Genomic DNA, 12,011 nt, shown 5'->3' with positions numbered 1-12,011 from the left:
CAGCAAGTGAGAAGAGGGAGGACAAGCTCAAGGAGGGACACAGGGATGGAGCTGGGAATCAGAGGAGATATGGGGCAGTGTTTTGGAGAAAATGCAACAATAGGCTGAAACTGGGTATACCAAGCTGCAGTCAAGGTCAATGTAAACTTTAAAGTGTTCATTCTTTTAATAAATCATGAACAGCAAGATACTATTCTAGGTGCTTAGAAACAACAGTGAAAAAACACACCCCAATCCCTGCTACATTCTGGTGATATAAAAACTGAATTGTGGGTCCAACTGGCATTTGTTAGTCATCTCTTCGAGTAGCCACTAGCAGGTGGCAGGTGCTGTCCCAACACGGTGACAGGAACAAGGTCAAAAAGGTCAAGGGATTAAGTGTCAACAAAGGAAGAGTATGTTGTATGGAAAATAGGGAAGGAGCCAGGTGACTCTTCCTTTCCTGTCTCAAACACCTGGCTTGGTCATCTTTCTACGTGAGGCTCACCTTCCCTGTGCACAGTAAGGATGATCCCTCAGAACACCCTCACCCCTACTTCCTTAGCACCTTCAGCTCTAACGACCTACACTCCCACTGAGCTGCCACACGCTCCTTAGGCTAACGCTGTGCTGTCTGCCCATAACCGCGCCACCCCTGCGCCTTGCATGCAGGTGCTCCCCAGTGCTCACACCACTCCTCTTCCCAGCTCTCCCACCCATGTCACAGCATCTGTCCTTTCTTACATGGTCCCTTTCAGTTCCCACTACTGTTCATTTTTAGCCAAACATCAAATATGGCCAATAACCTCAAAGCCTCTTCTGTCTGTTCCTTGGTCATCCCCATGCAGAAAAACCCCAGTTTTATCTTTTCCATATAAATGAATGGCTCTTGCTTTAAAAACCCGCAGGGAAGTGCACGGCTATGCAGACTGACTGCCAGCAATCCACAATTTATAGCCCCTGCTGGAAACTGGTCTGCAACCTTCCCCCATTCTCCACAGCAGCTATTCTCAACCTTTCCCACATCCCTTAAACTACCGCCTCCACAACCCCACACCCTCACTCTATTTTATGGAGACACCCCTCATAGTTCTGACTCCACTCCCTCTACTTGCAGGCCAGCAGCAGCACCTGTACCCCCTTCACTCACCCTCACAAGGAAGGCAGGAAGGACTCCTCCCGCAAGGCTAGTTCCTCCACCAGGGCACCACTTCATAACCCTCATGTCTTGGGAACCACAGCTCAGCACCTGTCCCTCTGTACACCCATCATTCAAAAGTGCACGTCCAGCGAAAGCTTTCTCCTCTCTCGTCACTACCACCCTCCTCAAACAGGAGTTGGCAGCCCTCACTGTCTTCTTTCCCATTCACCGCAATCACTCTTTAAGCCCTTGCAATCTGGTTGCCTCCCCAGTGTGCTGTGACCATGATCTCCCTCAGAGACCCTGTCTCACTTCATAATTCCATGTACTGTTCTTTTTTTTTCTGTCCTGGTCTTATATGCCGTGTTTGCATCTTCTTAGGAGATCTCATTTCCCAGATTTGATTAATCAGATGATTCCCAGATTTGTACTCGCAGTTCAGACTGTAGACCCAACTATCAACCAGACATCCATAGCCACCTGGATGCTTCACTGGAACCTCAAACTCAGTACACCCCAAATGGAACTTGACCATGCTATGTCTCCATTCTTCCATTTTCTGTAAACTATAACTTTCACTTGTTAAAAAAGTCAGACAGAACATCAGACACCCTGGCCTGTCCCTGACAGCACTGCCAGCAATGACTTGTTTCCTCCCTTTACTCCTACAGTCCCCTGTCTACTCGCCAGACAAAAGCTAGAGCAATCTTTTAGAATTCAGATTTGATCATCCTTAAAGGCCTTCAATGGCCATGCACTGCCACGAGGATATAATCCAAACACCCTGGCATGGCATTCAACGTCTTGGTGGATCTAGCTCCTGTGCTCTTCTAATTCTTCTCCTGTCAGTCACTACAATGTCTAAAGACACATTACGCACTCACTCATTCTCTCCCTCCTCCTCTCTCCATTCCCCTCTCTCTAACTACAGTATGTCTTTGCACAATGCTATTCCTGCTGCTGACACCACTTACCTCTCCCCCTCGCTGACTGCAAAATTCCTACTATGACTCAAGTTTTTCAGAATGGAAATTGCCTACATGGGATCTTCCAATGGACACCGTAAGTCTTTTGTTTTCCCTGTCACCAAAAGGTGAAGACAAACAATTTCAAAGGTTTTCATCATAGTTGACTATGACCTAAACTTATTGACAGTTACTAAAATCTGGCATTCATATAAAAAACCCAGCTGCTTATTATAGAATTCCAGTTAGCTTTCTCCTAAGACATCTGCCTATAACACATTACTTGGCAAATTTGCCAATAGCTGAAATTCTACCACCAAGAGTTGAAATTGTCTCAATTTTGAGGAAAACACTTATTATCAGTTAATTTTTGCTGATATTTTGAGTTAGCTACAGTTTAAATGGTGCTAACTTTTTAAATAAAAATCACTCTTTATTTAGCTTTATCATAACAAATTTATTTCCTGGTGGGTTGTCTTATTAACTCCATATAGACTAAAGACATATTTGCATCAACAATATTTTTCAGTAAATGGATTTTATCACTAATGTTAAGGTGCAGAGATGAGCTATTTATCCTGCTACTGTTTAAGTAATTTTGCTTGAAAGATAATGTTTTTATCACAGAATTATTTTTCCAGTAAAAAATTAGAACAGGCAAGCAAGTTGGCCATCAACTATTGTGCCCTAAGCTAGTCACCGTTTAACATAACCAATAAGTTATCTGCAACTTTTATGTCCTATTAGTATTGTGACCAGTTCTAAGATGTCACAAATAATTTGTTAATAAAATTAGTTAGCAAGCTGAAATCTCATTTTTAAAAAGGCTATAGAATGGGATCAAGGTTATTATATATCAGTGGTGTTACTTGCCATTTTTCATTTCCATGTAATTTCTGATAAAGGAATATAGTTATGTATGTTGTGCTAAGTGCCCTTAACTGAAAGTCATCTGGCATGTGTGTCAGGAAAAAAGAAGGTAAAAATCACTGATATAAATAAGGCCAGTGTGAGCTATATAGAAGCAGGGAGTGTAGATAGAAAAAAGGGCTGCTGAGGGACCTTGGCACAATGGGGAGGGAAACAAAATTGTGGAATCATTCCCAGATGTAAATATTAGGCACATTTGAGCAGGGCACAAAATTCAGAAAAAAAGGAAATAAAGATAAAATACACTGAATTCAACTTCTTGGGTATGTCAAATCTCATACCCAGTGGCATTCACAGTAAAGGGCAATCAACAAATTGGGTCAATCAATCACCCTGAAGCACAGGACTGGAGGGACAGAGATGAGCTTTGAAACAGGCTAAGATGGAGGCAGAAAGCAAATTTACCAAGGCAGGTGTGTAAGGTAGAGGAGAAAAGAATAAAATGACATAACACAGGGGAACAGCCAGACCTTCCTGCTATGGTATAAAGACTTCTCCAATGAAAACACGGGACCAGAATAAAAAAACGTTTTTAATTCTAGGAGAGCTTCTTGCAGCCCCCGTCAATGTTCTCAATATCTGGCACTCACAGAGTAGAATGTACTCACAAAAACCTACAGTATATACGTAGGCCATCCCCAGTGTCCGTTTTGATAAGGTACTCCATCCTACCACAAAATAGGACCATTCTAGGTCTATACAAGTGGGCACTGCTGCAAATCAAACCAGATACCGTACAATATATTTAACACCCCAAAATTCTGAGATAAAAAGGCCTCACACCAGCACCAGTGATACTGACAGGCTTAAGTCCTGGCTGTCCCCTTTGTCATCTGGACAGCACAGTGACAGAGTGCTATCTCCAGTTCAGGCACCCTCATAGCACTCAGACTGTATAGAAGCAATCAGGGAGTGGGAATTTTTGACTTTTAGCTAAAGTTCAATAGTTATACTTTCGCTCATGCCTTCTTTTCAAATAGTATAGAGAATTAGTTTCTAATAGCTGATTTCTATATCATTCACCCAGAAAAAAATCAGTACCACTCTCAAGCAAAGAGTTACTTGTAAATTTTAGCCAGACTTTCTATGGCAAGAAGACAACTGTTTCTGAGTGCCTAGTTTGTGTCAGGTCTAGTGCAGCCCTATACACGTTATCTCAGTGAATTCAAAAACACTTCTATGAAATAAGGACTTCACTCCCTCTACTACAGATGAGCAAACCAAAGCTTAGAGAGGCTGAGTATATTTTTCAAGTTTACAAAGCTATTACCACATGGAGATCTAGGATTTTAGCCCAGATATGTCACTGCACATATAATTTAAAACTGTTCCTAAAAGGTGCCATGGTTGGCAGAGGCAGAGAATAGCAGCTGACTCTGAGGCTCTAGGCAGCTCATTCCTATATCAACAGGGAAGCTTTGCTTGAATCTGTTTATATAAAGACATGTAAGAATGATTAGAGTTGAAAACTTTTTAAGAGTTTGTGATTGAAAAGGAAAAATCTGAAAATCTCTGTATTAAATTGATGTTATATTGCTGCTATTAAATCTGTATCACTGAGAAAAAATAATAGCAAGCATTTATTAAGGTCACAATTTATTTTTAAAATTAGTTCAGTAATAAATTTTTCCCTAACCAAGAGAATATTTAATACATTTAAATTTGACTACCATTTCACCACTGGCTGAGAAAGAGTTAAAAAAACAAGGAAAGAAGAGTTACACAAACGAAAATATGAACAGGTGCATAAATTTAATATGTTCATTTTATTATACATTATTGTATTCTCAGTATAGGCATTAAAGAACAATTAGTGACTATTTTTCCTCAGTGAGATGATCTTGAAGTACAAATCTTCTAATTTTACACATCAATAAACAGTGGTAACAATAAAAAAAGTGCGTGGTTCGCTGTGGCTCAGTGGATTGAGCATTGGCCTGCAAACCTAAGTGTCGCTGGTTCGATTCCCAGTCAGGGCACATTACTAGGTTGCACATCAGGTCCCCAGTTTGGGGCGCATGAGAGGTAACCACACAGTGATGTTTCTTTCCCTCTCTTTCTCCTTTCCCCTCTCCCTAAAACTAAATAAATAAAATTGTAAAAAAAAAAATAGTGCTTTCTTAAAAAAAACAGTGCGTGATTCTTTGTAGTAAATGACTTACTTATGGTAAGATTAAAAATTAGTGTTAGGAATCTCAAATAACTGACAGTAATGTGCACTAGATACTCCTTGATTATCCACAGGAACATCACAGGGGTACATCAACCACTGCCTTTTATAACATCCCATAACCTTCATCAATGTTGTATGATTAGTTATAGGCAAAATGCTAAAATGGGATGAGTTAAATTTTATATAAACGAGATACCAGGCTCTTGAGAATAAGCCTAATAATTATCAGTTTATTTAGGCCTGAGTTATAGAATTTATAACCTATGGTCCAGATTTAATTCATTTTATATGACTCATTTCTGAAAACAGACTCGCTGCTATAGCTCTTTTAATTTTTCAATAGGATTTCTTTTGGGTAAATTTAGTTTATGAATATATCTTATAAATCATGTTCACAAAAGGGAAGCATTATGGTATCAGAACTGCATCTGAATTCTTTTGCCTAACAGTGTGATTTTTGTCAAGTGACAATCTAAGGTTCACTTTCAACTATAGAGAGAGATTAAAAATTTGATTAACACTGTAGATAAACCACATATATTAATTTTTTTCTTGTACAAAATACTATAAAATGACAGTAAGGGGATGGTTTTCTTAAGCTATAAATACAAAGAGAGGAAGAGAGTAGATATTAGCAGGTAAGAGATTCCAGGAATGGTTTAGAAGGCAAAGGCAGATGGAGTCACAGTAACTGGGCTTCCACCTTAGTGTCTGCAACAGAGAACTCTGATCATAAGGCAAACAATCCACCCCACACACAACCTGAAAAAGCTCAGATCTGAGGACACGAAGTACCACTTAAAGCAGCGGAAAAGGGTTAAAAGGAAAGTTTGGGTGAAAACCACCAAATGAAGTACTTGAGCCCCAGGGCTCTCTCTGCCCCCATCCCAAGCAGTTAAATGATCCTCCCTGCCTTCCACCAACTCTACCTCTTAACCCAATTATATATAATTTGAGATATTGAGACTTGGGCAGGCTGATTTTGAGGTATCAAAGGCCATCTATATAGAAACATCTGAAACACTGATAATCAAGTCTAGAGCTCAAGAGGGGTCGGGTAGAGATCTAGGACCCAAAGATGAAGCAGTAAGACAGACAGCATTACTTTGGAGACTGACACTGAGGCAGGCTGAGGGCTGAGCGAAAATTCTATGTGAAAAGTAATGTAGCCAGAAGAGAATCAGTGGAGAAAACAGAAGGGAAGGGACAGAGGCAGGAATTGAAACAAGGAAGTACAGCCCTGACCAGTGTGGCTCAGTTAGTTGGGCGTCATCCCACAAAATGAAAGGTCGCCAGTTCAATTACTGGTCAGGGCACCTGCCTGGGTTGCGGGGTCCGTCCCTGGTTGGGGTGCATGTGAAAGGCAATTGATTGAAATTTCTCTCTCACATCGATTTTTCTCTCCCTCTCTTTCTTCCTCCCTTTCCCATCCTCTAAAAATAAATAAAATCTTAAAAAGAAAGATACAGTATAATATAAGCAAAGATAAAAAGAAAATTTCTGAAAAAGAGACAAGACTTGGAAAATCAAGTATCCCAACTGATTAAGTAAAATAAGAACTAAGAAAAGGCCATTAAATGTGGTAAGAAGTTACCAGTTTCATGGAATGACCTTCACTCAGTTAACAACTACTTGTTGAGTATCTATATAACGTGTACCAGGCCCAGTACTAGGTTTTCCATGACTGTGGAACTAGGGGAGAGGCAGGAGGGGGTAAGTGGGGAAAGAAGGGGAAGGGTCTAGTCAAGGAACTAGTATAAATGACCCATGGACATGGACAACATGGTGGGGATTGACTGCGGGAGCAGGGGGTGGGTGGCGCAGGGGAGAATAATGGGAAAATTGGGACAACTGTAATAGAACAGCAATTTTTTAAAAAAGAAAGCTAATATTTTTTTTTTTTTGGGTAAAAGGTAGGAGTGAAGTAAAATGATGGACTAAAAAAACAAAACAAAAACCAGACCCCCCAAATGAACATTTTTTTAATATAGTTAAAGAGAAATAGAAGCAGCCAGGGATGGACGCAGCCAAGGCAAGTTCCACATTACAGGAAGTGAGACCAATACCACAGCAGGGGCCTTTGGGGAGTTCAGCTTTGGAAAGGAGAAGGGGATGAATATTCCTCTGATGTAGGCAGAAGGGAGCAGGGCATAAAAACATGCCCCTCTCTTTTAAATAACAGTAGACATGAATGCAGCAAGAGTCTACGGCTGCAACAGATGCTTGTAGACCCCACAGAGAAATAAAGGTAGAATGTGGACTGCTTGGAAGTTTTGCCAGCTAGATATAAAAACCTGATTAATATCAAAGATGTTCATATTACAGTGGAATAGTAGATGCAAGTGTAAGAAATAGCTCCAATGTTAGCAAAACAGCAACATTTGTACAGTCACGTGCTGCGTAACAGTGTTTCAGTCTACGATGGATGGCATGGACGACAGTGGTGCCCTTAGATGACAATGGAGACAAAAAACCCTATCCTCGTGCCACTGCAGCCCTCATGACACTGCAGCACAGCATATCACCCATGTCTGTGGTGATGTTGCTACACTAAATTTACTGTGTGCCAGTCACATGAGAATATAGCACAAGCAATTATGTACAGTGCATAATACTGGATCATGGTAATAAATGATTATATTACTAGCTTGTGTATTACTATACTTTTTATTGCTGTTTCAGAGTTTATTCTTTCTTATTAAAAAGAAGGTTGCTGTAAAACAGTGTGTCGTGTTATGCCAGCAGCATCCTCTTTTGGTGTCTACATCTCCTGATTGCATCATCTTGCCTTGTGCTTAATTTAATCTTATGTTTTGTATAGTGAGATGCTGTATGGATTTGTAGCCTAGGAGCAGCAGGCCATACCATACAGCCTAGACATGTAGTAGGCTGTACCATCTATAGGTCTGTGTAGGTGCACTCGGTGATGTTTGCACAAAGGAAAAATCGCCTAATGATGTTTTCGCAGAATGTATCTCTTGGCATTAAGTGGCACATGACTGTATAGTGTGTAAGTGATATTTTAAGAACTAAAAATATAATGATGCCTCAATACAAAGCTTCTATAGTCTGTTTAAAAAATACAATTAATTAGTTTTTTGTAGCTTAAGCTTATAACTAAACAGTCTTCAATATCTCAATTTAGTATTTCAAAGTCAAACACTCATAAAAAGAAATAGAGTATTCCCTCACTTATCGCGGATATTATGTTCCAGACTCCCTGCAAAGTAGGAACCTTACATTTATTCTACACTCTTAAACCCACATAACTTTAACAGCATACGTATAGAGTACTGCAAAATCCTGTGATATAGTGAAAAATCCATGATAAATAACTAAATATAATATTTTAAAAAATCCCGTGATACAGTGAGGCTGCAATAAGTGAACCATGATATAGAGAGGGACTACTGTATGTAAGAATATTCATTATACATAAATCTGTTATGTTTCAGACTTGGAGAAAAATGTTGTACATTTTTTCGTATCACAGAAGGCATTCCCATAAAAGTCAGGTTAACAAGATGGAAGTATGGAAAGAAATGTCACATTACAGTGGAGTGCTATATCTCAGAAAACCATTCATTAGAAAGAAAACATTCATGTTTTATGATGCTTGCTAAATGCCAAAATTGAAATTGAGACTATAGAAAATAAGATCATAAACATTGTTGCTAATCTTTTTTCACCCGAAGTATGAGGCTAACTATTGGTATTATCAAAATACATATTTTTGATGCCTGGCAGCAACAGGTCCCTGCAGAAATCCTATCAGTAGTTTCTAGAAGATAAAAAAAGTTACATGGGCCAACATGCTCAAGCCACCCCTGTGAGAGTTCCATGGTGACCTTTCCATTATGAGCTAACTGGACTGCCCATGTTTAAGTAACCTTATAGGCCCCATATCACAAAAAGAAACATTCTCACAACTGAGTCATACTTAATTGGGGGCCCAGGTGCCAAACTGAAATTATACTAGGCACTCAAAACAAGATATTAAGAATGGATGGAAAAGATCATAATCATGAAGGCCGGGCCACTATTTTTGCCCACCATATATATTTACTGGAATCCACAAAAAATGTGACTTTGTAGATCAAATCTCTGCAGGTGTAAAGTAGCACTTTTGGAAATTAAAGTCTGAAGGCTAAGTTTGAAGACTGAAGTATTTTTGCAGTGATATTAGAGCTGAAGTAGTACACTATCAATTACAGGCTGAGCAGAGAATCAAGCAGAGACCAAGACGGGAGAAGGGAATAAGGAGAGCAGAAAGGTTTGGTGAAGATCAAGGGTAGGCACAGAGGCAACGAAGGATTAAGAGATGGAAAGATGAGGGTTGGCAGCCAAAGGAACTTCGAAGTTTGAGATCTCACGAGTAACACTTCCTGTGAAGCAATTCAAGGGCAAGGTTGTAATAAATAGAGTTAGAAGTGAGAATCTTGAAATAGGGCAACTCAAGACATATGAAAATAGAGGGAGAGAAGAGTCTGTGCAGTGATAAACCAGCAGGCTGGCTAACAACTGGCTGCACAAGAGTCTGTGGCAGATGTTATAAAACCTGGGAGCAGGATTTTGTAGTCAAACTCACAAAGAGTGGAAGAAAAATAAGGAAAGCAAGGTGATTTTTTCTTTCAATAAAGTTTTTGAAAAACCAGATACTGATTTTTCTTTCAAAAGATATTTACATTGTTTACAATGACTGGAAGGCAGGACTAAAGACTAAAAACAGTTTCATCTTGACCCATATTTAATGCGTTTGGAATTTATACAATGTTTAAAAGCACCCCACAGCAGTAATGAAGAATTCAGATGACTTTCTGGTCCTTCCACTGACCAAGCTAACTAATGCTGAAATCCCTGGAAAGTACACACTTTCTCCTTGACTGAGTGTCACAAATCATATATAAAGAAAGCAATGGGGCCAAACTCTATGAACATGGAACAGCCTCCAAAACTTGATCACCTGGCCTCACATCTCCAAACAACACAAACACCTAATTTATAAAAAAATTCCTACGAGTAAAAAGAAATGTGATTAGGTTTAGTGATTTTTAAGGTTTTTTAACTACGCTTGTTAATATCTTTCTACATAGGTGTATAGCTTATATATACTTTAGAAGCAAAGAAAGCTAGTTCATATGTGAGCTGACCAAATATATCATCACATACTAATAACATGTAAGAACATGTTAACTTCCATTCTCAAAAGCACTGTCAGCTGTCAGCAGCACTTGAGGAAACACAACATAAATCAAAGACCTTCCTAGAGAAAAGAGGGTATGGAAGTCAAGTGATCCAATTTACAGATTAGAAAACAAAGGCACAGTCCTGGCTGGTGTGGTTCAGTGGACTGACCACTGGCCTGTGAACTGGAAGGTCACCGATTCAATTCCCAGGCAGAGCACATGCTTTGGTGGCAGGCCAGGTCCCTGGCATGGGGTATATGAGAGGCAACCGACTGATGTTTCTTTCTCACATCTATGTTTTTCTTCCTCCCTTCCCCTCTCTCTAAAAATAAATAAATAAAATCTTTAAAAAAAACAACAAAAAACCCTTTCCAAAGGAAAAAAAAAAAAAAAAGAAAACTAAAACACAAAGAGGTTAAATGCCTCAGCTTAAGACCATGTAGCTGGTTAGTGGCCAGGCTCGGATAAGAACACCACACTCTTTCAACCCTTTCGGTTCAGCCTTTCTCCCCCAACTTCCACCCTAGCCCAAGACACAAATATCTGATAAAGCTGGGTTGGATGTCCACATAAAGTACTCTTTTGGGGATGTAAAATGAGATGAAAAATCTAAAAATAAGAATGAGCAGAAATTAAGAAAAAAATTTGCTTAATATAAAATATTAATTTAAAACTATACCTTTACTGCTTCTGATGAAAGTACATTTTCTTTTTTCTGACTTGTACTCATGGACTCATTTTCAACACTGAAAAATAAAAACCACAATTTCTTTTGAAATTAAAAGAGAATTACTAAAATCAGTTTCTGTGTTTAATGCAAAAATTGAAAGGTCCTTTATCTGCAATTTTCAAAAGATTCATATACAAATTGTTATACTAAGAATATGCTGAATATCTACACTTGGAAAACACATTCAAAATGCTCATTTAGAAAAGGTAAAGAAATTAAGATGTACAAATTGCCAATTATAGAAACAGCCATGGAAACATAAAGTACAGCATAGGGAATAGAGTTAATACTATTGTAATGACTATGTATGGTGCCAGGTGGGTGCTAGACTTATTGGGGGGATCACCTAATAAGTTGTATAAATGTCTAACCAATATGTTGTATACCTAAAACTAATATAATATTGTATGTCATCAGTAATGGAAATTTTTAAAAAATGCTCATTCAGGCTTCAGAAGCCTTTGTGAGTCTGTTGTGTGTTATATCTTACGTTGACCATCAGCATCACAGAAATGCGCACCGGTGTACAAACAACCATCATAATCTTGGAAAGCACTAGCACTTGGTGCTTTTATTTCTATTAAGGTTCTCCACAAGCCTGATATTTTTAAGTGCCTATGCTGAGTGTTATTTGGAATATATTTCTACTCAGCAAATTTTTATAAACATATAGGGTCACCTAGCAAGTTTGGGGAATACTCAAAATAGATGCAGGCTTATCTAGCCCCAAATGCGTCCCAGATGGCACCCTAACAATCTGATTTTCCAAATAGTTGACTTTAATTGTCTTGTTTGGAACACTTCCACAGATGCCCTTTCAGATGGCATAATAAACTACTTTGCCTGGTAGGCACATATGCATTTTGGGTCTAAGCATTTATATCTCTAAATTTATGTTATTTTGTTT

General features: G+C 39.0%; 1 protein-coding gene across 1 annotated transcript in view; it reads right to left on the bottom strand.

Annotated features, from left to right (window-relative positions):
* Positions 1–12,011, bottom strand: part of CRYBG3 (crystallin beta-gamma domain containing 3) — a 128,759-nt gene that overhangs the window by 98,115 nt on the left and 18,633 nt on the right. Inside the window, exon 2 of the mRNA XM_090276047.1 lies at positions 11,054–11,120. Coding sequence (XP_090132173.1) covers positions 11,054–11,120 — 67 coding nt within the window. The remainder of the gene's footprint in view (positions 1–11,053; positions 11,121–12,011) is intronic.

The sequence above is a fragment of the Furipterus horrens genome, unplaced genomic scaffold (genome assembly GCF_987537825.1).
Source record: "Furipterus horrens unplaced genomic scaffold, mFurHor1.1.pri manual_scaffold_1, whole genome shotgun sequence".
In the NCBI taxonomy this organism is placed as follows: Eukaryota; Metazoa; Chordata; class Mammalia; order Chiroptera; family Furipteridae; genus Furipterus; species Furipterus horrens.
This window is presented reverse-complemented; position numbering and strand designations above follow the sequence as displayed.